Here is a 25,003-nt window from a genome sequence, read left to right on the forward strand (position 1 = left end):
TTCTTTCCCTTGGGCAGGGTCACTGCTATGGACATTGTGTATTCTGTATGGCCAGGTTTGGTATGCTCTGTCCTCCTCAGAGGTGAGAGATGTGATGTGCCGCTCAGTTTAGGAACCTGCGTCTTTAGAATGTCTTTGTATTGGTTTTTAAATTTCTAAGCCTCCTGGCAGCATAGATAATCTTGAAAATGTGGACATGCCTGAGGGAATGTCAGTAGCAAGAACAGACTGATTGGCACGATGTGAGCCACTGTCTTCATGTACCATTGTGGTCATTGTAGCATAGAATTTCTTTTATATTTGTTGCCGAGTACCTAAAGCCAGGGCTGTTACCTTCAGAGTGAAAATAGCTCTAAAAGTGTGATTACACAGAACCATTCTTGCTGAGACTTGACTGGTTAGAAGTGTTGGCAGACTGCCTGTGCAGCAGATGGACCCTGAACTGATTTAAATGTAAGAAAAGGTCTATTAACAGAACTAACTAACTGGATAGGAAAGAGAAAAAATAACCTGGCTGCCGTGATATCTGAGATATTTCTAGAGAGTGCTGAGGAGAAGAAAGATGTTGTTCTTACAGCAGCAATCTGGAGACAGATCAGGAAAAGTCCCTGATTAGAATGGAGGCACTGCTGTCGCAGTCCTGTCTAGCTGGAGCTTGCTGTCCCCAACAGGACCATTTTCTCTTCTTTGGGCACGAAACTTTGCTATATTCCAACACCCCCCCTCAAAGTCTAGTGCGGTGTTTCCCAACCTTTCTTCCATGCAGGAACACCTAAATTAGTTTTTCAAAACCTGAGGATCTTTAACGGACGTGGACCTCCCTAGCATGGGAATCCTTGCTTGATCCTGATAGATGGACTTTCTTGATCCTGATCTCGATTTCTCTCTTTCACTTTCCAAATATTTGGAAACTCCTATTCCTCCCGAAGGAAGTTTGCACCATCCCTGGAAACCATTTCAAGGCTCTTGGCTTCACCCAAAGAGTGAGGCAATGTTTCGTGAGGCTCTGCAGAATTATGGTTGTTGTGGGTTTTCCGGGCTGTATTGCCGTGGTCTTGGCATTGTAGTTCCTGACGTTTCACCAGCAGCTGTGGCTGGCAGCCACAGCAGCCACAGCTGCCAGCCACAGCTGCTGGCGAAACGTCAGGAACTACAATGCCAAGACCACGGCAATACAGCCCGGAAAACCCACAACAACCATCGTTCTCCGGCCATGAAAGCCTTCGACAATACATCTCTGCAGAATTCTTTGTGTGAAAGCTGAGAACTTGCAGAAAACGACTGTCCCATGATGGGAAAGCCTGGACAGCTTTGCCTCAATCTGGTTTCTCTTCACGTGAGCGTCTTTTCTCTGGACTAAATATATGCAGGGGCTTCTGCAGCCTGCTGTCTTTCTCTTGGCCCTCTCTGGGTGGTCTCATCCTCTAAGCTCCGTGCCACTTAGAGCCAAGCTACAAGTGACGCCTGACACAGGTTGGACACTTGTCAGCTTCCCTCAAGTTTTGATGGGAAATGTAGGCATCCTGGTCTTGCAGCTGTAAGGGAGAGCCAAGCTGTAAAACCAGGATGCCTACATTTCCCATCAAAACTTGAGGGAAGCTGACAAGTGTCCAACCTGTGTCAGGCGTCACTTGTAGCTTGGCTCTCAGGAGTCCTTGAAATGGAGAGGGGGATCCTAACATAGATACAGACCATTATTAAGATCTGCATCCCAAGAATGTGAACGTTTCCCCCCAGGATGAGTTTCAAAGATACACTCGGAAGAAGGTGATCTGGATTGACTTGCTGAAACTTTTGGGCGCAGAAAAGCCGAGTCGCATCTTTGGTACTGACAAGGATTGCGTCATATCAAAAGCCATAATGAAGCCACAAATGAGAGTAAGTTCCTAGTGCGGGGCTAGCTGCACGCCACGGGGTGAAGGAAGGAAGACGAAGGGGCCTTTCCCCTGACTCCTTTACGCAGCTCCAGAATGGAAGAGGGTGCCTCATCTTCTCTTCCTGAGGTTAGAGGTGGGAATGGCCTGCCCCCCCCCCAACGCACAGTTCCCCCAGAATTCCACTCCACTATGCGGAGCAGAACGAAGGGTCTCTAGGCCCCTGCAGTGGAGTCACCCATGACATCCTCAGACCTTGGCAAACTGTACAGGTGCATGCTGGAAACCGAGCAGTCTTTGTCGCCTTTGGAGCCAGCAGAGTGGGCACGTGGAAAGATCGCAGATTGTACATATGTGGCACCATTTGGGCCCCTGAGCAACCTGGCAATTGTTTGCCGTCTGTTCTGTGGGGATCGATCTTTCCTCCGTGTGTTTCCTTGTATCTACATGACAGAATGGAGGAGGGTACAGGGCAGGGCTGCCAGCTCTGCGCAGAGAAATCCCCGGAGATTTGGGGGTAGAGCCTTGGGAGAGCAGGGTTTGAGGAAGGGAGGGACCTCCGTGGGATATCATGCCGTAGAATCCATCCTTCAAAGCAGCTGTTTTCTCCACAAGAACTGATCTGTTTTTCCTAAAGGTCCCCTGGAGGTTGGCAGCCTGAGCAGATGCCTCTCCCCTTGTTGAGGCAGCCTTCTTTGCTGAGACACAAGGGCCTAGCATGGCGGTGTCATGTTTGACTGTACCCGTTCATCCATGCCAATAGTTCTTTTGTCAAGGATATGCTCGATTGCCATAACTCTGTATGCTTAGTTGCCTAGTATGATTCCATTTCCTGTTGCCAGTCTTCTAGGGGGTTCTCACACGTTCCCAGGTGGCTGTCTATTTACAACTCCAAATCTTTCTTCCAGACTATGACGTGTCTTCTCCCTTCCTTACGTGATAGCACAAATATGCACAGTGTTCTCACGCAGATAGAACAACAACGAATTGTTTGGGAACTGGGAGGGGGAAGAAATGCCAGGTAGAAAAGGGATGTGTGTTTCCTATGTTGCCATTCTTGTCAAACTTCTACTAGCCCTACTTAGCTACTTGCTCCTAAGTAGACCTTTGGACGTGAATATGAAAAGAACTGATTCCTGAATAAAAGTCATTTAATCAAGAACCTGTGTCTTGCTATAATGTCTGCTGTATTCTGTCATCCAGAACCTGACAGGCAGCAGGGCATTATCTGAGCCCAGGGAGCCACCTCAGATGCCCATAAGTCCTCGTCCCATCTGGAGAGCCCAAATCCAGTCCAGACTGCAGCTGGGGAGGAACTCAGCAGCAGCCCGGGATTAGATCTGGTTATTCCTGATGGCTGTTTTGTGCCTCACTCTTGTAGGTGAGATACATCCAGGTACAAAAAATACGCTACGTGTGGAACATCTCAGCAAAACAGTTCCAGAGAATTGGGTGAGTTTTGACTTGAGTTTTGACTTGCTGGCGGGAAGCTGAGAGTGGTCAAAGGTCTCTGGCAGCACTGTCATTTTCCTTGGATTTCCCCTTTTGTAGGTCTCTGGAGGACAGAAACACCTGTTATGAAATTCATCGCAAGTTTGGTGACGGGCTGACGGCACAAGAGCGAGATTTCCAGTAAGTCCCCCAGCAGACAGTCTAGCCAGCTGGATCTGAGTGTTTCTCCGGGCCCTCTATCCCTTCTGGAGAATCCACTCATGAGTTCCCCCAGAATATGCGGGACACCCCCTGCTCAAATCTCACATCAGCCCCAGACTCATTAGGTGGCCTCAGGCAAGGGCCATTCTCTCCTAGCCTCTCCCAACACCGACCCACCCTGGCAGCGGAAAGATGACGCACGCTCCCCTCATGAACCATGTCCTCTCTCCCTCCTCTCTCTGTCTCAGGAGGTTGGTTTGTGGGCCTAACACCATTGAAGTGGAAATCCGACCCGTCTGGAAACTGCTCTTTAAAGAGGTAACTGACGTCTTCGCCAACAACGTTTCCAACCTACAAGCTTCGTGGAAAAGGTTTAAAGGGCTTTCTGTAATAAAGGTGCTCCGACAATGGAGGTCGCTGGGGACCCTGCAATGCAGCCTGGTCCTGTTGGCGGATTGGGGCATAGAACAGCTGTGAGAACTATGACTTTGCAGAAATGGCTGCCTGTAGTGGTCATTTCTGGGGGCCTGCTGAAGCCGCCACATGTCACCTGAGCCGTCCCGTGACTGTGTGGCCTCTATTGTGTCTGTAGATTCTGAACCCTTTCTACGTGTTCCAAACCTTCACCCTGACCCTGTGGCTCGCCCAAGGCTACACCGAATACTCAATCGCCATCATCATCCTGTCCGTCATCTCCATTGGCCTCACTGTGTATGACCTTCGGCAGGTACGTCAGCTGATCTCTTGGTCATCTTTGTCCCCTGCAAACTGGTGATAAGAGGCTCCTCCTGCCTTTGTCCAGAGGGCAAGTTGGAGGCCTCCCCTTTTGACTTGGGGAGCAGTGCCCCTAGGTCTCTGCCAAAGCATGTGGGAATGGGCAAGGGCTGCGTCATTGTCATCGTAACAACAACAACAACAACAACAACTCTTCTAGACAGATTAGTGCCCCACTCAGAGAGGTGAAAAAGTCAGTGTTATCATTACCCCCACAATGCATCTGGGAGCTGAGGCCAGCTCAAGAGTTCATAGCAGTAGAGAGATTCGAACCAGCAGAGTACTGACTTGCAACCCAACCCCTTAGCCAATGTGCTACAGGTGCTCGCTTAGTGGACACGGAAGGGCCTTTGGCAGGTGCACAAGAACACATCCGTCATCTTTCTATGTTCCTGGGCTCAGCCCCTGAGATTGAGAACGGGGCTGGACCCTGATCTTGTCTTGAGTTGTTCCAGAGTCCCAGGGTTCAGTGCTGGCCCTGGGTCTGTGCCAGAGGCCAGAGAGTTTGGGTCCGCAGCATATTTTTAATGAACCTGCCAGTAGTCTGCTGAGAGGGAAGGCAACATGGTACAGCCTGATCTCATCAGATCTCGGAAGCTAAGCAGGGTCAGAACTTGGATGGGGGCCCACCGAGGAAGACTCTGCAGGGGAAGGCAAGAGCAAAACACCTCTGCCTCGCACTTGCCTTGAAAGCCCCTTAAGTCGGTAGGGACTTGATGGCACATGTGTAATCCAAAAAACTGGAAAGTATTTTCTTTTAAAAAAAAGATTGAGCTAAAGCTGTAAATTTGCCTCTGGGGTGAGAGGGGTCCTGGCCTCTCCGGTTGCACCTGCAATTTCCTCTCAGGTGAGGGGAGAAGGGATTAATTTCAAATGTTGCCTTCTGGGGCAGCGGGGTGGACGAAAGTCCTTCTCGCTCCAAGGGCTAGGGAAGCAGACCAATGAGGGATTCTGCACATGCTCAAAAGAATTCTTTCTACCGCCTTACACAGCCTGGCACAGACATCTTTAGGAGGTGGGTGGCAGGCAGAGCCCAGGACTGGGTGGCCCAGGGAGGGACTCTGTCACTCTTGCCTTCCCTTGCCTGGAGGGATGCCTTGCCCAGTGAAAGTGAATATTCCTTGTTCACCACTCTCCGTGTGAGGGTCTTCAGCACATGGCAAAGTGGGCAAAGTGGGCAGGGCTCATGGTTTCTAGCGGAGCTCACTGCTGCTGTCTCCTGCCTCTCCTCGGGTGCCTGCACGCACACCCTTCCACTCCCTGCCTGTGAGTGCTTTGTCATGCTGCTTTCAGCTGCAGATGCTGTCCAGCACTGCTAGGGAAGGGCACGTGGGTGGAGCACACAGCATCAGCATTCCTGGTGGCCGTGGCTGTGGTGCTCCTAGCTACACCCACTGCCCAGCACCACTGAACAAAGGCCATGCCGGCAGTCTGGGCAGCTGGTGGGGGAGGCCTTGCCAGTGGGCAGAGGAAGGACACAGAGGCTTGCAGGGGCAGGTGGGTGGGAGGGCAAGAAGGGCAGCCTAGTTGTGGGCATATGGGGCCCCCAAGCGCTCTCTCCCTGGGGCCCCCCAAATCCTGGAACTGGCTCTGCGAGGATGCTCCAAAGTCAGGAATGTGAGGAAGCCCCACTCAGGAAAAGGGAAGGTGGTTACTCTCAACAAAAGTAGGTGAGGGGAAAGGGGGGGATTGGAACCAGTCCTCACAGCACAACGGAAAAGCACCATGCGCCTCCCAAGAGTACAGCCAGAGCCAGGGAGAAGGCGAGCGCCGCCCTCCTCCACATGAAAGCATGAAGTAGGGGGAATCTTTTTTTTTTAAATAGAAATGTTATTGAATGGGTTAACATATTACATAATACACAATACATAATTGTATTACATAATACACAATACACAATAATTACAGTATATGCCCCCCATCCCTTCCCCCTCCCCCTTTTCCCTTTTTGACTTCCAACAGCACTAAAACCCCTTAATTTCTTATCGTTATCACTAATTACTCTATAGTCCCTATTATCAAAGGTAAAGCCCATGTTCATTCTCATAGCTCATATCACTTAATAACTATCTAGAGTCCACAACTGTCCTCTCACATCCCATTTATTTTCCACATAGTCCTTAAACTTCTTCCAGACAGTTAAAAATTCATTTGCATTCTGCTCTCTCAATTTCCTTGTCAATTTGTCCATTTCCGCCACGTGCAACAGCTTTTGGGTCCATTCCTCAACTTCTGGTATGTCTTCTTGTTTCCAGTATTGTGCGTACAAGATTCTTGCTGCCACAGTCATATAATATAACAGAGTTCTGTCCTTCATGTTAACTTCTTGCACATTCAATCCGAGCAACAGCATTTCCGGGCTCTTCAACAAATTACATTTTATAATTAACAGCATTTCTCCATAAATCTTAGACCAAAACATTTTGGCCTTTTCACAGGTCAACCACATATGGTAAAAGGAGCCCTCATGTTTTTTACATTTCCAACATTTATTTGACATTGCACTGTTTGCATTTGCTAATTTTTTCGGTGTTAAATACCATCTATAAATCATCTTATATCCATTCTCTTTCAAATTGTTACATGTGGATGTCTTCAAAGTATTCTTCCATAGAAATTCCCAGCTTTCCATTGTCACTTCTTTGTTAAAATTTATTGCCCATTTCACCATCTGTGTTTTAACAACCTCATCTTGTGTATACCATGTCAGCAAAATTTTATATATTTTAGAAATCATTTTCACTTCTTCACCAAACAAAATCTCTTCTAGTTCTGTATTTTTTATTCTAAAACTTACATTTCTTTTATCAGTTTCAAATACATCTTTAATTTGCCTATATTGTAACCAACCATACTCAAATGGTAACTCATCTTTACCTTTTATCTTGAGGGTGTCTTTCTCTCCACTCAATAATTCCTTATAGGTTAACCAATCTTCCCCTCTATAATACATATTTGGGTTCACCACTTCCGCCGGTACAATCCACATAGGTCTTTTTTCACCCAGAAACTTCTTACATTTTTGCCAAATCATGAAGATATTTCTTCTCACAAAATGATGTTGAAACATACCGTCCATTTTATATTTCCCATACCATAAATACGCATGCCAACCAAACAAGTTATTGAACCCTTCCAAAGCTAGTAATTTTAGTTTAGATAATTTCACCCATTCTTTCAGCCAGACCAAGCAAATTGCTTCATAATACAGGCCATTTCCACAAACATTGAATAATGCACTTTCAATGTACTTTCGCAATCCTTTTGAAGTGGATTTTTTGTTCCACACATGGAAAATCAGTTTCAAATGTTCACTAAAGAGTATTGAAAGTGGATTATCCAACGTGTGTGGAAGCAGCCACAGTCAAAAATTTGGTAACTGCAAGCCTCCCCTTTCTTTTGCGTCACACAGTACCTTCATCTTAATTCTCGGTTTTCTCCCAGCCCAAATAAAATCTGAGATCCTTCTTTGCCATTTATCAAAATGCTTCATTTCTTTAACAATTGGAATCATTTGTAACAGAAACATCATTCTCGGTAGTACATTCATTTTAACAACTGAGATACGTCCCAACAGTGACAGATTCAATTTGTTCCATTTCAAGAGGTCTCTCTCTATCTGCAACCACAATTTTTCATAATTGTTTTTAAATAAATCTATATTCTTAGCTGATACTTCTATCCCCAGTTATTTCGTTTTCTGATCCACTTCACACTTTGAAACACTCATTAATTGTTCTTGTTTCTTTTTTGTCATGTTTTCGCAGAGCAATTTCGACTTTGATCTATTAATAGTAAATCCTGCCAGATCTCCGAACTCTTTAACTTTATATAACAATATTGGTAATGTCTGGATTGGATCTTCTACTATATAAACATTACATCGTCTGCAAACGCTCTGAACTTATAAGAAAACCCTTTGAGTTTTGTACCCTTAATATTGTCGTCATCTCTTATTTGCCTCAAAAGTATTTCCAACACTGACAAACAATAACGGTGAAAGTGGACATCCTTGTCTTCTACCTTTTCTTACCTCAAATTTTTCTGTCAAATCACCATTTACCACTAATGACGCATTTTGTTCAAAATATATAGCTTTCACAGCATTAATGAAATTTGGCCCCATATCCATCTTTTCCATCGTCAAAAACATAAAATCCCAATTCAAATTGTCAAAGGCTTTCTCAGAATCAGCAAAAAACAGGCCTACTTCCTTTTCTGGATGCTTATCATAATATTCAATGGCATCCAACACCACTCTCAGATTATCCCTAATTTGTCTATTTGTCTAAAAATCCGGCCTGCTCTTCTGAAGCAGGGGGAATCTAAGCGGGCAGAGAGGATCTAAAGCCCAGCATCAATGGCTCTTGAAAAAGGTGAGTGGCCGTTCCTGGTAGCCAGGCACAGCAACCTCCTCCTTGTGCAGCAAGCTCTTCCCCCTGATTCTGTAGCATGGCACCCCCTCCTACAAGGTTTATTGGGGTGGGGCCAGGTGCCTTTCCCAAGCCCCAGGCAAGGAAAGAGCAGGTAGGACTTGGCTTTCCTGCTTGCCCGTGACAATCCGATTAAGTTTCCCTTCTCTTTGTGTTGCAACTTGGCATTGGCAGCGGAGGGTTTCGAGAGAGCAAAGCCAGTCACCTGAATGTGCCTCTCTGCCTCTCCTCCACCCCACCCACTCCAGGCTCTCTAGGGAAATACCAGGCCCCATCCGGCACTTAACCTTTTGCTTCCCAATCTGCAGCAGTCCATCAAGTTGCACAACCTGGTGGTGGAGCACAACAACGTGCAAGTCACAGCCTGGATTAAACACGAAGGTGTGTATTGTGGCCCCAACGGCTGCCCTCCCTCTACCTCTCCTCCTGGCACCTCTCAAAGCCAAGGAGGCCAGACAGATTTAGGGAGAAGACTCTATTGGTGACTATCAGCCGTGGCAGGCAAATGGGATCTTTGGGCATTCATCCTCTGTTGGGTGCTGGGGGAGTAGTCAGCAGGGAGGGCCGTGGTCTGGGGCTTGCTTGCAGTGGGTGGTGGGTGGCTGCTCTCAGCTGTTGGAAACAGGATGCTGGAGCAGGTGGGCTCTCCTCAGGGCCACAGCCTAGAAACAAGTCAAGGTGCCTTCTGCACCCCAGAGACACCCTCTGAGCATCTGGGCGCCCTCCTGGCAGTGCCCAGCTGATGAAAACACCAGGGAGAGGCCTTCTTGGGTGTCGCTTCTCAGCTGTGGAGCGCCTCCTGTTGAAGGTCTGTCAGAGACTGAAGTTGGGCCATCACGAAAAGCAGAGAAATCCGTTCTTCTTATCTGGTGCTTTGCAGGGCATCAGAAGGCAGGCCCCGGGTGGCGAGGAGGCTATGTTTACATTTCCAAGGCTGGGCAGACAGACCACCATTGGTTTTGTTGTGCCTTGGAAACTGAGTCCTCAGTACGCTTTTTCTTCCAAGTGGCTATAACCCCCCACTGAGCCTACAGGCAGGGTAGGAGAGTAATCTGGGCTCAGGGTGGGCCATAAACGTCAGCGGCCCCCAAAGTCCCTGAGGCCTCTTTTCAGAGCATCCTTTACCCCTGTTTGGTTTCTCTGTAGGTGGCCGCCAGATGGCATCTTCTTCCCTCGTGCCTGGAGACGTCATCCTCTTAGAAGGCCAGAAGCATTCCTTGCCCTGCGACGCCCTCCTCCTGGAAGGCAGCTGCGTCATCAACGAGGGGATGCTGACAGGTGCAAAGGCCGTTGGGGAGGGAGGCCTTGTGGTTAGGGCTGTGTGGTGGAGGAGGGTCTGAGGCCAGGTCAGGGATTTTGTGAAGGCCCACGACTCCATTGGCCACTCCGCCATACGTGCCATCTTACTGGACAAATATGGGGCTGATTTTTGTGCATTTTGTGCCATGCCTTTTATTGTCCAAAGGGGCCTCATGAACACAGAGCCAGGGGAGGGCACTTGCGCCCAGCTGTCTGGCTTCCAACAGAGGTGTGTTTGTGGGCTTGTGGTGCTTGGTAGTGTGCTGAGTTGTGGCTTTTGTACTCCTCGGATTTTGTTGCCTCCCATGAGCCGGAAGCCCAAAGCAAAGACCTGAATGCTTGAGAAGGGATAGATCCAGGTGGAAGGGTGGCTGGCTGGCTGGAGAGGCACACAGACTCCTGCTTTGTGTGAAGAATCCAGGTGTGTGTGGAAAGGGCTACATGTTGTGGGAGGGAGCCACCAACTCTGAACAGACCTCAGGGACTCCCTGTGCCTTGCTGTCTAGAGAGTGGATGCAGGTGGAGAACGACAGCTGTCTCGTGTTGCACTTGAGAATTGGGGGGGGGGGGGAAGCTTTTGCTCCTCCGCTCCCCAAGAGCTCTTTTGTAAGAAGTTCCTCTTCTCTTGCAAGGAGGCCTGTAGAAATCCTTTCCCCCTCCAACAGGACATTCTTGCAGTGCCCCAGTTCTTACCCCAAAGAAACTCCCTGTGGTCCCTTGTCCATGACATGATGCAGAAGGCCCAGCTCTGCTCTCCACTGGCTCTTCAGTCATCTGTCTGACATAAAAGCTGGGTAACACACCCAACTACTTTGTCAGATTGCACAGGGAAGCCACTGGAATTCATAAGCATAAGCACAATTTCAACAGGAAAGAAGAGAGTTTAAGAATGAATAGGGCCTGGTTTCCACCAGTCCTGAAAAACACCAGACTAACAGAATACTCTACATCTTACACTAGCCTTGCAGATAAGATTAGTACATCAAGCACCAATCCATATGCAAAAGAACCTCCTCAAGATACAGTGAAGCTTCCCCCCATTAGCATTCCACATCTGTCTGACAGAAAAGCCATCTGTTCTTTCGCTTGAAAGTGTGCTATAAACAGATGGTTATGGAGCCACATAGAATCCGAGGCTTCAAAGGGATCTTAGAAGCCATCTAGCCCAACCCCTCCTCAACGAGGCATTTCCTACACCTTTAAAGGGAGTAGTTATTACACCTCTGCTTAAAAACCCTTCATTGGCCAAGGACGAGGCAGCCAATTACAAACTGGTCTCCAAGTGGCCATTTCTGGAGGAAAGTGATAACGTGTTTCTGGAGGACACACCCGGCCATGGCCCATTTCAGTCTGGTTTCAGGTCTGGCCTCGGAACTGAGCTGGCTTTAGTTGTGGCGGTGGGCAGTCTTTCTTTGAAGTTGGATGGGAGGCCCACAAGATGATGCCAAGCAATTGGTGGAGAGGGGTGCCCCTTTGTTAATGGTGTTTCTTGCCTGCCTTTTGGCCGGGGGAGTTAGACTCCCTGGCCTTCCGATCCTGACTGCAACGACCTGTGGGGGTCAGAAGGGCATGCTGAGCCAGGTGGGACATGGGCTGTGTTTCAGGGGAAAGTGTCCCAGTGACCAAGACCCCCTTGCCCCACACGGAGAACACCCTCCCCTGGAAGACGCACAGCGTGGAGGACTACCGGCGGCACGTCCTCTTCTGCGGCACGGAAGTCATCCAGACCAAGCGGAGCAGCAAAGGGCCCCCCAGAGCAGTCGTGCTGCAGACAGGTAAGGGGGGGGCACTGAAGCAGCTTTGCACCAGGTGGAGCAGAGGAGCTGTCTACTCGGCTATGGAAAGGGAACCGTTACCTATCAAGGTCCCCGTTAAATTGAGGGGCCCCTGCCCCATTCAGCACTCCCAGGAGAAACAAGCAGAGCAGTGGTGGTGGTGGGGCAGGGCTGGCCCTCCACAGAGCGATGCTCAGGGCCTCTGAGGAAGGGAGCGACTCCCTTGCCAAGTTTTGGTAAGTGACAAACTAAAAAGTGTGAACTCGTCAAATGAAGTGGATTTGTATAGGAGAAGTACCCAAAGTATACTTCCACTTTCAAGTGCTGAACGTTCCAGCCCTGTGAAAAGAATGAGCAGCTTTAGAGGCAGAGTTTCCCTGCAGAACTCTCTGCCAGGAGAGGCGACGGGGAGAAGGGTCACAGCTTCCCACCAGTGGTTACACCAGGCACACGGGGGGTCCGGCAGAGCCCAGCATTTGATGCCAGCACCTCTGTGCATGAAACGCTCCGCCCCCTTCCGTGCAGGCCTCTTTCCTGTCCACGGCATTGCTGCTCCGCCTGGCCTTGCCACTGTTCCGCCCGCTCCGCTTTGCCTCCACCCATGACCGTCTTTCCAATGCAGGCTTTAACACCGCCAAGGGAGACCTGGTGAGGTCCATCCTCTACCCGAAGCCCCTGAACTTCAAGATCTACAGAGATGCCTTCAAGTTCATCTTGGGCCTGGCCATGATAGGCGTGCTGGGCCTTGTCTACGCAGCTTGTGTGTATGCTAGCAATAAGGTGAGTAATGGAAACCAGGCAAGGAACCAGGAAACCAGTCAGCAGCAGTCCAAGAGAGAGGGGCTCAGAGGTTGGGGGGCAGGCCTTGGGGTTGGTGAAGGCTGGGGTGGTGGCTAACTTTGGGCCAGGCCTTAGGCTTATCCTCAGGGCCAGTTGGGCAGAGTGCCTGATTTGGAGGTGGGGGAGGAATTGACTGTTGCACAAGGTGGCTTGCCTGAAAAGTTTGGAGGGCTGCCTGTCTATTGCAACAATAAATCACATACACACAAAAGACACCCACCCCCCAAAATCTCAGTAACTGCCTATGTGACTTCAGCATCCATAACAAAGTGAATTGGGGAGTTTCTCTTTTTTCTGATTTCTCTCTCTCTTCCTTTTGGTTGGCCAGCACCAGCTGACTGGCGGGGGCAGCCTTGCTCTGTTCCGTCAGTCAGTGGCTCAGGGCCATTCGTGGCCTTGCGGAAGGAGAAGCCACTCTGGCAGCTTCTCCCGGGCTCTTTTCACACGCTTGTCTTGCTCACGATCTTTTCTGAAGTGGAAGCTCATTTATTTGGCTCCTTTTTGTCTAGTACATTACGCACCTCGGCATCAGTGTCAGATTTCTCTCCAACATTAATTGTCCACACAGTTCCCCTCCCCCCTTAGTAGAAAAAAGTTCTAATTAGAAGACAGATCCTCTGAAAATGCTATTATTTTAGCCAGAACTTGGATGCTACAACAACTGTAGCATATTCAAATTCTGGCTAAAATAATAACGCTTATATACTGCTCTCCTAGAGGGATTAGTGACTCACCCAGAGCGGTTAACAAGTTAAGTCGCTTACCCAAGGCCACCTACTGAGCTCATAGCAGTAGTGGGATTTGAACCAGTAGAGTGCTGATTCTCAGCAGAGAGACCTAACCACTGTGCTACAGCAGCTCTCCTAAAACCATCTTGTTTTGAGAGATTAAGGCAGTAAAGCCAGAATCTGTGGTGAAGTTTTGTGGGATCTCCTCATGTCACAGGAGAGGAGGAGGAAAGGAGAGGAGGAGGAAGGGTGAGGAGAGCAGCCAAACAGACCAATCATCGTGCAGGGGTGGGTCTAGGGCAGCTGGAGGGAAGGTGAATGTAAACTGCACAGGAGTCACACCCGGCAGGTTCTTGCATTGAGGAAATAGTCTCAGGAAATCAGCATTCACTAAACTCAGGCAAACTCTGGTATAGGGTTGAGATCACCACTGAAGTATGGTTGTTAAGTGGAATTCTCTTAATTCCTCTTTGCCGAATTTCCAGCAGTCTGTTTCTGTTCCTCTTTTTAGGAATTTGAGTCAGTTTCAAACCAGTTCCTCTTTCATGATTCAATGTAGATCTCTAAGAAGTAATATATTTAATCTTACTACAAAAAATGGTAAGCGTGTTCTAGATGACTCACCTCCATCCCAGTGCGGAGGCGCACTCCTGCACCCCTAGCGGGGACAAGAGGTGAATCCTTGTGGCTGGCAGGCATAGGAGCGCATCAAATTCAATAACGAGCACTCCGCCACTGCAGCCCCCAAATATACAACAACAACAAGGAAGAAAAAAGGGGGTGTGGGGAAAAGTCCCCACAAACTCAGCCCAAACAAGCAAGGGAACAAAATAGAGGGGTCAAGTTACAACCTAAAATAAAATGTATTTAGAAAGTATTTATTATAAATGTGCACATATATAGATTGAAAACAAATTTAAAACACAAGGCCTGAATGGCAGGCTACATACATATGCTAACACTTGCTAGAACATTCCCAATGTACAGATGATGGTACAGTGCAGTGACCAATACAAGCAGACCATGGTACAGTACAAAAACCCCGACCAGACGCGTTTCGGTTCCATTCCACCCGCACCCACCCCTCTTCCCTCAGCAACCCGTGTCGGACACTGTGGCTATGGCTCTGCTCCTCCTGACGGTCCCCGTCCCCCCGGCCATCCCTGCCGCCCTGACCACTGGCATTGTTTACGCCCAGAGGAGGCTGAAAAAGAGGAGAATTTTCTGCATCAGCCCGCAGAGGATCAACATCTGCGGGCAACTCAATCTGGTGTGCTTCGACAAGGTGGGTGGGAAGATTCACTCTGGCCGGTGGGGAGGGGAGAGTCTACCCAGGTGCAGCGGAGAGATCAGAGCAGCACCTGGTCTGCCCTGGCAGATAGTGACAGGAGCCTGGCAGGAGTTGGGGAGCCCCCCTTCAAATGTGACCCCCAGCCCTTGGACTAGGCCACTCTCTTTCTTACTTTCAGCAGGCCACTAGCAATATGAGAATCATGGTAGTAGCCCACTTCACAGCCTCCTATTATAAGGGTGGGAAAAAATCGACAGTAATCACTTTAAAGAGTTAGAATCTGCTGCAGGTTCAATATGGGTACAGCAACCGGAGGTTAGGCTTGCAGTGCTGGGTGTGAGGGAATGAACCCCCCACCCCACCGTGTGTTCCATTTCCTCCAGATGTCTGTGTCTCCCCTCCCTCACATCAGCCCCAGTCTCCCAACCCCTTATGGCCCCCTGCCTCGGCTGCATTCACTAAAGAAGGACCCAGTTGGTCTTGTGTGAGTGACTGATGGGCCAGGGCCCTTGCCCTCTGACCCTGAGGGTGTTGCGCTGTTTCCTTGAATCTAGACTGGCACCCTGACGGAGGATGGCCTGGACCTCTGGGGCACCATCCCTTGCCAAGGCGGCAGGTAAGAAGCATCGGCCACGAGCTGGGGGGGGGGGAGTTTTTAAGGAAGGCGGGACTCTTCTGCAGTCTTGAAGTGAAACCAAAGGGGACGGGGGAGTCCACATCTGAGCTTTCAGCTTCTGTTACCAAACCTTGTCTTTCAAGATCAGGAAGCAAGACACTTCAGAATGCAAACCTTCATTCCATCCCCAAGGGGCAGGGGTCCAATTCAATAGGGCACATACACTCCCCCTTCCCCCCTTTAAAAAATCTAAAGCTGCTGTATGAGAATCTTGGAGTGGGGCAGGGGTGCTTAGCCCTTTCTCCTCGGGCAGTTTCCCTGCTCAGTATACACCCCCTCCCACCCACTTCCCCCTGACTTCAAGGCTAGAAAGCAGCTATGGAATAGTCTTTTGGGCAGAATCTCAAATGCTGATCCTGCTGAGGTGGCTATAAATATGAGGGGGACAGAGGGACAGGCAGCTGCACACAGAGAGGGAATCCTGAGTTGGCCCTGAGTGGACAAGGAAATCTCGCCAGTGAACGATGGGGCGAAAGCAGCCTGCAGTGCTGTGTGGGTCCTGCTTTAGACTGAGTTAGGTGGAAGGCTTCATTCCATGCCTGACCTTGGGAGATGCCACAGCCGGGAGTGAGCCGGGCGGGCCTCTGTCTCCAGGATCTTTGGGCAGGCAGGCCCGTTGCAGCTTACCCCGGATCAGAGGTGCAGCAGCGGAGAAAGGGGCACCCTTTGAGCATTTGGCTCAAAAAGTCCTGGGAGACTCTCTGTGTTTTTGGCACCAGGGGGCGGAGAGGAGTGGTGTAGCTGGGCCAAGCCCATCAGGACCTTTTGTGAGATCCTGGCTGGAGCTGCTTGACCCAGGGCTGGGGCAGGAGCTCCATCAGCAGCAGCCCAGGGCTGAGAGCCGGTCAGGAGGGCAGCCACATCCTCTGCAGAGCCAGAACCCAGATGTAGCCCCAGCTCAGCCAGCCTGCAGAATGGGCCTTCGTTCAGCCTGCACACATGAAAGAATTCTGCAACAGACACCCAGTATCCCGTGCCTGTTTTCCAGGGAGGCCCCAAACCCTCTTGCTCCTCACCCAGACAGCGAAGCACAGCAAAGACTGTCACCATCTCACAATCCCAATGACTGAGGTGGAAAGCAAAATCAAAAAGAGTCCAGTAGCACCTTTAAGACTAACCAATTTTATTGTAGCATAAGCTTTCGAGAATCAAGTTCTCTTCGTCAGATACATGTATCATGCATCTGACGAAGAGAACTTGATTCTCGAAAGCTTATGCTACAATAAAATTGGTTAGTCTTAAAGGTGCTACTGGACTCTTTTTGATTTTGCTACCACAGACTAACATGGCTAACTCCTCTGCATCTATGAGGTGGAAAGGAGAGGGGAGCCCACATGCCTGAAGGTCTGCCACAGGGCAGGGAGAAAATGGCTCTTAAGTAAATGTTATTGCAAAGAGATTTAATTAACGTGGTCCACCCAGCCAGTGGGGCTCGGCCCAGCTCCAGGACAGCCTGCCCGGCCCTGCCACTCCACAAATGTCCACGTGTCTCCGTGGGCCTGGGTGCATGGCGGAGGTATCAGTTCCTGGACTCATCAGGGAATGGAGCGATTCTGTGCGCCCCCGGAGCAATGTCTCCTCTTTGTAGTGGATGTAGCCCACTGGTTAGCAGCCAGGCCCTGAGCATGGAGTCCCTGTGTGCTGATTAAACTCTTCCCTCTGCCAAGCAACCAAGGGCAGCTCCTCCACTTTGTATCAGCTTCCAGAATGTCCACAGCTTCTCCTCCGGCTCGCCACTGCCCTGGGGGCCGCTCTGCGTCGCCATGGCCACCTGCCACTCCCTGCTGGTTCTGGAGGGGAAGATTCAGGGAGATCCGCTGGACCTGAAGATGTTTGAGGGCACCGGCTGGGTGAGTCCTCTGACCTGGTAGCTGTACAGGCAGAAGAAGTCAGTTGACCCAGAAGGGAAGGAGCTGCAAATGAAGGCTGTCTCTCTTCCTGGCCTTTCCGTTTGCTGGCAGGTGGGGTGGGCCGTGGGGTAGGGTGGATTGCCAGTCTCCAGGGAGGGGCTGGAGATCTCCTGGAATTACAACAGATCTCCAGGCAACAGTTTACCTGGAGAAAATGGCTGCTTTGGAGGGTGGACTCCATGGCATTATACCATTCTGAGGCCCCTCCCCTCTGCAAACCCTGCCCTCTCCAGGCTCTACCCCCACCCTCAAATCTCCAGGAATTTCCCAGCCTGGACCTGGCAACCCTAGGTAAGAGGGACAGGGTTAAGGTTGGTGTTGGGGTGTGTGGCAGATGCCGCCAAGCCTCCTTTCAGCCATGCTGTGGCGGGTGCTGCCAAGCAGGTGCCTGTGAGGGTCAGAGGGCAATGGGAGCAGCAGCTGGGAGCAGAACTGCACTTCCCCAGCTGCCTCCAGTTCCAGGTGGGGGGCTGGGGAGGCTGCAATAGAGACACCTCCTGGAGGGGACACAGGGGTATCTGTGCATGCCCCAAGGACACCCGCTCTGAGTGGATCCTCTCGCAAGGTGCCCAGAGTGGGCCAGCGGATCAGTCCCAGAGCTGCTTGGAGCCATGACCCAGGAGGATGGGTGTGCTGGGGTTATTGGCTGGCGGCATTTGGATCTCAGGCCAGAGCTGAGAGGCAGGCGTTGCAAGTCCCCTGAGCTGCAGCAGGGAAGCCCCGTTTCTTTCAGACCGTGGATGGAGTTGGCAGGTGAGAGGGTGGCAGCCTGGCAGGGTGTCGGAATCCTGAGGCTGTGGTTTGCACTTGCTGTGACACGCCTGGGCCTCCAACTGAAAGGACTCTTGGGGACAGTCGGAAGCCAACTGGATGCTCCCGTAATACTCAGGGGGTGGGGGCACTCCCTGGTTTTCAGAAAGTGCTTCAGTATGCTGCCCTGTTCTGCCTTGAATTTCAGCCTGAAGCCTGCTGGCAGGCAACCTCCTGACTAGAAGCAGAGTTACTGGAAAGCATCCAGGATTCCTGCCCTGATCCCTGTGCCTTTTTTGACGACAGGAAATGGAAGAGGCCAGTGCCGAGCCCAGTAAAACCAGCACAGCAGATTCCTGTACAGTTATTAAGCCGGGACCAGCCGCTTCCCAGGTACGCGCTGAATCTTTCACTGGGAAGCCACTGCCTGCCATCAGATCCCATGCTGGAAGGGGGACTGAGAGCCAAGCAGGTCCAGCTAGCCTTCGGGAAAGAAAGGGCAAGCCCACGGGGAATACAATGAAACAATGCTTCACAAAGTGTTCAACTTTTAAAGTGCCAGTGCTGTATAATTTAAACATTCATACAAATTTGTGCAGTTCTTACAGGAACAAGAATGAATCCAATATACAGAAAGTGCATTCAAAATTATTGCAACATGTCCGGGTTTGCTCTGTGCATGGAAAGGACACCAGAAAGAAGGAAAGAGACTAATGCAAGGATTTAAATTTATACAAACTTTATTACACCCGGACATGTTGCAATAATTTTGAATGCACTTTCTGTATATTGGATTCATTCTTGTTCCTGTAAGAACTGCACATATTTGTATGAATGTTTAAATTATACATCACTGGCACTTTAAAAATTGAACACTTTGTGAAGCATTGTTTCATTGTATTCCCCGTGGGCTTGCCCTTTCTTTCATACCAGATTGTTATGGGGTTTGCCATCCCTCCCCTTTTCGGCCTTCGGGAAAGGGCAGGTTATGATTTTCTGGGGAGGGGAGAAGAAAACAGTGGTAAAGATAGAATGGAGACCTTAGAGGGATGTGCACTCATGAAGATGGGTGGATGGGAGCAAGAACAAGGAATGATGCTTCTTCCCCAGGGCAGGGTAAATATTTTAGTGCAGGCTGGCTTTTGAATGATGTCCCCGTGGAACTCTGGGGGCTGCAGGTGTCTGATGCTTCACAGCAGTGCAATTCCTAGGATTTCTTGCTGGGAGATAAACCATCTTTTAAAAAGGGATAGATGTGGCCTCTGCTGCTGTGAGCCTGTTCTGCGAATGGCTCCACGGTTTGCAGAAGAGATCAGTGGGTCCAACCCAGTATGTCTCCCTCCCACTTGCCTGCAGACCCCTGACTAAGCTCTCCCTGTCCCCCCCACCCCACTTTTGCAGGCCTCCGTGGAAGGAATCGCGATCTTGCGCCAGTTTCCTTTTTCCTCCTCTCTCCAGAGGATGTCTGTCATTGTGCAGGAACTCGGGAAGGGCTCCTACGACCTCTACATGAAAGGAGCCCCGGAGATGGTGGCCAGCTTTTGCACAGCAGAGACTGGTACGGGCAGAGAGAGCCCCAAAGGCTGGGAGGGCGGGCAGCTCTGAGGGTCCCTTCTGGCTCCAGGCAAGGGCAGCTCTGCCCACTAGGTGGGCAACACCACGGTCACGAGGGTCGGGACACAGCAGGGAGGAGGGAGTACACATTTCCAGTCATGTTTCTGATGAACACGAGTGCTGGGAGATGCCTGAACATTTGCTGTGAGGTGTAGGAGTGAGCCGTGATGTCACTGCCATGCGATTCCTACACAACGGTAACGTGTACAGGAGCCCTTTGCTCACATGCCATTTCTTTGACTTTCAGTGAGGCAATTGTGATGTTTGCTTTGGATGCTTGGAGCTTGTCCCACAATCTTCTTTATTGTTTTCGGTGAGAGGCAGGGCTGGCAAATTAGGGAGGAAATCACGAAAGAGACCCACTTGGTGTTAAATAATAAACCACAGCTATGAAGCTCTGCTGGATCCCAGATTAATTAGCCATGGGAGGGCACAGTTGGGTGCTTGCCTACTTGTGGTGACTGAAGGGCGAAGAGGACTTCCTGCTGGCAGCTTTCCAGCCACACTGAAGTGGGCATTTGTTCACAAAAGAGGCACCAGACAGCAAGCACATGGGTGTGCCCTTCCAGGTTGCTCTGCCAGCTGCAATGAGCCTCCTGCTGAATTTGGGCAACCAGTGGTTCCAGCGGTGCTAGATCTGTCCCTGACGGGTTATTTGTTTGCTTTGGGCCTCTTTAGTGCCACCTCATTAGAGAGCTGCTTGAGGCGGCTTACAGATGAAGCACAACGCCATCAAATCGTCCTAAATTACAGATATAAATCCTGGATGTTCTGCAGGTTGGCTTGTTGTGCCAGGCAGTCCTAGCTCTCTTTCCAGGAAGTTCCCCAGAAATAGACCTCAGTGCTGGCCAAGCTATGGCAGAGGCGCACCTTCCACCAAGTGAGAGACGTCAGCTGGTTTCAGCCTGACTCATGTTACTCTCCATGATGGTAGGGCTGGGCTGGGCTGGGCTGGGCTTGCTAAAGCAAAGCAACCCACATGCCCTCTTGCAACCATTGCCAGTTCATTTGGATGAGATTTTCCCCCGGCTTGGTTGTGTCAGGATGTTAATTTAGTTAGCCAGAGTAACGCCATCTTGGTGTTGATGTTTCTCAGTGTTTAACCTTTCTCAGGTTTCCAGTGTTTCTCTCCTGCAGATTCAGCTGCTTTCCCAGATGGTTGTTATCTACCCAGACTAGACAACAACCTTGCGAGTCCTGCTCCTTCCCAGGCCTCCGCAGACGAGCCCCAAGGAGGGAGGCAGGGAAGGGATGTTTGTTGTATTGCTACTTCTAACTAACCCGTCATTCTCAACAAAGCTTTTGTTCAGTCCGAAGCTATCCTGCTTCTGGAATACTCATGGACACCTGTACTCTGAATATAATCTTTCAATAAAACCTTTGAGCCAAGAAAACTTGACATTCTTGTAATCAAGGGGTGGGAGATGAAATCAAAGTAACTGGACTTTCATGATCTGACAGGTTGATCAGAAGCCACAGGCTACTTGGCCAGGCTTCAGGCAGTTCCACATCTTCTAAGCCACTCGTTTGCTAGCAAGCCCACCATGAGATGTCCAGATGAGAAGACTGTTGTAAGGAGGGTTAGCCACCCATTTCCCTCTCCTGGCTTGTGAAAGGGGTGCAGAGAGACAGGGAGAGAGAGCAGAGGCAGGGGGTGCCTTTGGGTATCCTCTGACTGGACAGTCTGAGAGCGTATGTGGGCCCCCGCTTCCTTAGCCATACTTCGTGGAGAAAGAGTCCCTGGCACAGCTGTTCCCACACCGCATGTGGACTCGACTGGGGCAGTGCCCCTTGGGTACAAGCGTGCCTCAAGGACGGATGCTGTGTGACCGTGAGACGGAGTGGCGCCATGATCCTCAGTCCAGGCTCCACATCCTGTGCGCTTCTCTCTCTAGTGGGAATTTCTTCCTCTTCCCCTCGACAGTTCCAAGGAATTTCGTAAAGGAGCTCAAAGTCTACACATCACAAGGCTTCCGAGTCATTGCGCTGGCACAGAAGGCACTGGCCATGGGCGAGGGTGCAGATCTGGACGGCTTGGAAAGGTGAGGCCTGCTGGGATTCTCCTGTAGCCAAGGGGGAGGCTGTCCGGGGCAGGGTCACAGGAAGCAGCAGCTCTGCTCATGGGCAGAGTGGCCCTTAGGCCCTGCCGAGTTTTTAGTGCATTCAATCAAGACAAGTTAGAGTATGTAGACCTGAGCCCCCAGACCTACTTCCTGCAATGTGTCCTCCACCCTTTCTCCAAGGACCTGATGTGCCCGTGCAACCAGCCTTTTCTTCGGCGCCTGATTCACAGGACACCAGCCTGTGGCTCTGACTGGACAGCCAGCTGGGGGAGGAGGGGGGGATCTGGGTGGGGCTGTGGGTCCGGCCCTGGGGGAGTGAACTTCTTGCCCATTATTCTGTCCCCACCCCCGTGCCATATGAGTTCACACAGGGAAGCTTGTCTTTCTTCCTTGTGAAAGTGACCCTCCCCTCGTTCCCTTTGACCTGCCCAAGGGAGGAGGTGGAGTCTGGCCTGACCTTCCTGGGCCTTCTGGTCATGGAGAACCGGCTGAAGAGCGAGACCAAACCCGTCCTGGAGGAACTCACGGGTGCCCGCATCCGGAGCGTGATGGTCACAGGTAAGGATGGATGCGTTTCAGAAATTTGGAAGGTATTAAAGGAAAAACACTCCTAGGTTTTTTGGGGAGGGTGGGAATGGACATTTGGGGAAAAATTGAAATATATCCCCTATATTAGCTGCTTGCTTTCCTATCAAACCTAAGCTTATTTGTTAATTTAGCAACAATATATAAAATTCATCATTTATGACTTAGGTAGCATATGCATTTGTAGTTGACCGTATGTTTATTGAATATAAAAGTATACTTGCATTAGTTTTCTTTAAGCAAAATTGCAAATATCCCCAGTATATGAGAGAGTGGCAAACTGACGGACTCTCTATTACTTTAGCACATGATCTTAATTTTTGCCATCTAAGAGGTAGGAAAAATAAACCTTGAAATTAGCAAAGGAGGAGTATAATTTGGTTAGAAACAGTCTCCTATAATAACAATTGTTGGACCACCAGCGTATTTAGATACCAATTTAAAATGTATAACATTGAAAACATTTAACTCTTAAAATTATTAGCATCACTCACATTATTGCATATTCATTGTTGCCATTTAAGTAATAAACTTAATTTTGAAAACATATTATACGTGCCTATCCAATCTCCTTCCACATGTCCTTGATCGTAATGTACTTCTGGACCCAATTTTTAGTTCTGAGATACAGACCAATGAAATGGGTCATTGAAAACATGGTTGAAATCCACCCTGCTGCTTTCCAGGTGACAATCTGCAGACGGCCGTCACTGTTGCTAAGAACTCTGGGATGATTTCCAGGAGCAGCAGAGTGATCCTCGTGGAAGCAAGTGAGCCAGAGGGATCCATCCCAGCATCCATTAGCTGGCAGCTAGTGGAAGACATGCATCAGCACTCTGGGGAAAGGAAAGTAAGTTAGCCAATCCAGGAGGGTGTTGACCGCCCCAATCAACTCCCTGGGATGCAAAGAACTGGGGTGCCTCCACACTGTGGAAGGGGATCCGAGGGCCATGCTTCCTAGCCCCCCAGGAGCTTTGAGGGAGCCTTGTCCTGCTGAGCCCCTGGCCCGTTCTTTCATGGGGAGGTATCCAGGAGGCATTTTGGCCACACATGCCTGCTCCTTGCCTTCAGCGAGAGCTGCAAGCTCCAGCCGCTTCTGCAGATGTGCAGATTTTTCTTGTCATGCAGCACTGGGCAGGAATGCTGATTGACAGTTTGGTGCAAACAAGGAAACTTGAGATGAAGCCTGCAGAGTGGGGCCCTGGGTCCCCTCCCTGATTCCAGCCATAGGGGGGGTGCCCTGGCCTCAGCAAAGCTTTGAGAAAAGCCTCACCTCACCCTCTTCACGTCTTCCTTAGTCTTGTTTTGAATCGAACCCTACATCTATTGGAGGGAGGGAGGTAATGACGGGACTGCTACAAATGACCGGGGACCACCCCCCCCAGGCAGATTCTCTCTGCTTCCCTCACACACCCCAGACCAACCCAGACAGCAGAGAAAAGCCAATGGCACATCTTTGCCAGCTCCTCTGTAGAGGAAGGATAGACACAGACAGCGGCAACCGTGCTTAAGGCCCAGAATCAGGCCCTCTGAGAGTGGCAGCTGCCCACAGAGCGCCCATTCCCAGGTTCACACGCATGCCCTCTGTAACAGATTCTAGCAATTAAAGGGCCCTGAATCCTTTTGTAAAGGGAGAAGGCGATTGCCCAGCCAGATGAACAAGGAGAAAAAACGCACTTCAGGAGGAAAGGCGGGAGATGGGTGCGGATTTCCCCAGAAACTGGCTACGTGCTTGTTACTTGAGGGGAGACCTGAGCTGCAGTCAGGCCCGGAACAGCCCCCCTCCTGCTCTATTTCCCACTTGCACCGGTGCGCAGGGCGGGGATTGCCCCTTGGAGTAATCCTCCCCCGATTTCCAGGATCTGGGCGTTTCCATTGAGGACACGGCTGTTCCCAGGGAGTTCCATTTTGCCTTGAATGGGAAGTCCTACCAGGTCCTCCTGAAACACTTCAGTGGTTTGGTGCCAAAGGTAAGCTGTGGGGGGCAACCGGCTGCGGGAGAGTCAGCCCCGGGCTCCCCCTTCCCTCTTCCCCATCCCTTTGGGAAGAAGGCAGGCGGGGCTCTCTTGCCGCTCAACGCACTTCGGGGCTGTGAGCGGCACGTTTGCCTTTCGACAGGTCCTTCTGAACGGGACCGTGTTTGCCAGGATGTCTCCAGGGCAGAAGTCCAGCCTGGTGGAAGAGTTCCAGAAGCTAGAGTAGGTTCCTTGCTGTAATGGGGGGACTGTGTGTGTGTGTGTGGGAGAGGGAGGGGGTGAGTGCAGCCCTGGGTCCCTGTGTGTCACTTGGTGCTCCTCCTCTGCCTCTCAGTCCACTTGGGCTGGGGAGGCTGGCCTAGGGGTGATGAGAAAGGCTCCCTGCACTGGCAAGGTGATCACTGCCGTGTTTTCTGCCCATTTCTGTGGGTCGGTTTTATGGGCTGTTCAGTGTTGAAGGACTGGCCCTCTGCACTTGCGCAACATCATGCAAAACTCGCGTGAGAAAATGTGATCTTCCGCGGTTTTTTCGGCATGTTGCGCAGTGTTCCGGGTTGAGGTAAGCCGTGCAGAAACGGCCCTTGTTGGCCTAGTTGAACTCAACCTTTGGCTTTAGGTGAAGCCCAGTCCTTCATTCCCTGCCCACTGAGCACCACTCCTCCCTCCAGCTGGCATAACACTGACCCTCATTTCTGCCCCCCCCCCCCAGCTCCACGGCTCAGAGTGAGTCATGTGAAGGGCTTGACCAGGGCGCCAGCAGGC

The 25,003-nt window shown here is 50.5% G+C and overlaps 1 protein-coding gene across 1 annotated transcript in view; it reads left to right on the forward strand.

The window, feature by feature from the left end:
* Positions 1 to 25,003, forward strand: part of LOC129331781 (probable cation-transporting ATPase 13A5) — a 45,858-nt gene that overhangs the window by 7,648 nt on the left and 13,207 nt on the right. The window contains exons 3-21 of the mRNA XM_054982287.1: positions 1,738 to 1,878; positions 3,256 to 3,326; positions 3,426 to 3,506; positions 3,776 to 3,845; positions 4,120 to 4,254; positions 9,043 to 9,115; positions 9,881 to 10,012; positions 11,638 to 11,808; positions 12,431 to 12,588; positions 14,473 to 14,661; positions 15,222 to 15,283; positions 17,043 to 17,193; positions 18,310 to 18,396; positions 19,405 to 19,561; positions 21,542 to 21,659; positions 22,114 to 22,238; positions 22,952 to 23,115; positions 24,125 to 24,235; positions 24,384 to 24,463. Of these exons, the coding sequence (XP_054838262.1) occupies positions 1,738 to 1,878; positions 3,256 to 3,326; positions 3,426 to 3,506; positions 3,776 to 3,845; positions 4,120 to 4,254; positions 9,043 to 9,115; positions 9,881 to 10,012; positions 11,638 to 11,808; positions 12,431 to 12,588; positions 14,473 to 14,661; positions 15,222 to 15,283; positions 17,043 to 17,193; positions 18,310 to 18,396; positions 19,405 to 19,561; positions 21,542 to 21,659; positions 22,114 to 22,238; positions 22,952 to 23,115; positions 24,125 to 24,235; positions 24,384 to 24,463 (2,276 nt within the window). The remainder of the gene's footprint in view (positions 1 to 1,737; positions 1,879 to 3,255; positions 3,327 to 3,425; positions 3,507 to 3,775; positions 3,846 to 4,119; positions 4,255 to 9,042; positions 9,116 to 9,880; positions 10,013 to 11,637; positions 11,809 to 12,430; positions 12,589 to 14,472; positions 14,662 to 15,221; positions 15,284 to 17,042; positions 17,194 to 18,309; positions 18,397 to 19,404; positions 19,562 to 21,541; positions 21,660 to 22,113; positions 22,239 to 22,951; positions 23,116 to 24,124; positions 24,236 to 24,383; positions 24,464 to 25,003) is intronic.

The sequence above is a fragment of the Eublepharis macularius genome, chromosome 6 (assembly GCF_028583425.1).
Source record: "Eublepharis macularius isolate TG4126 chromosome 6, MPM_Emac_v1.0, whole genome shotgun sequence".
In the NCBI taxonomy this organism is placed as follows: domain Eukaryota; kingdom Metazoa; phylum Chordata; class Lepidosauria; order Squamata; family Eublepharidae; genus Eublepharis; species Eublepharis macularius.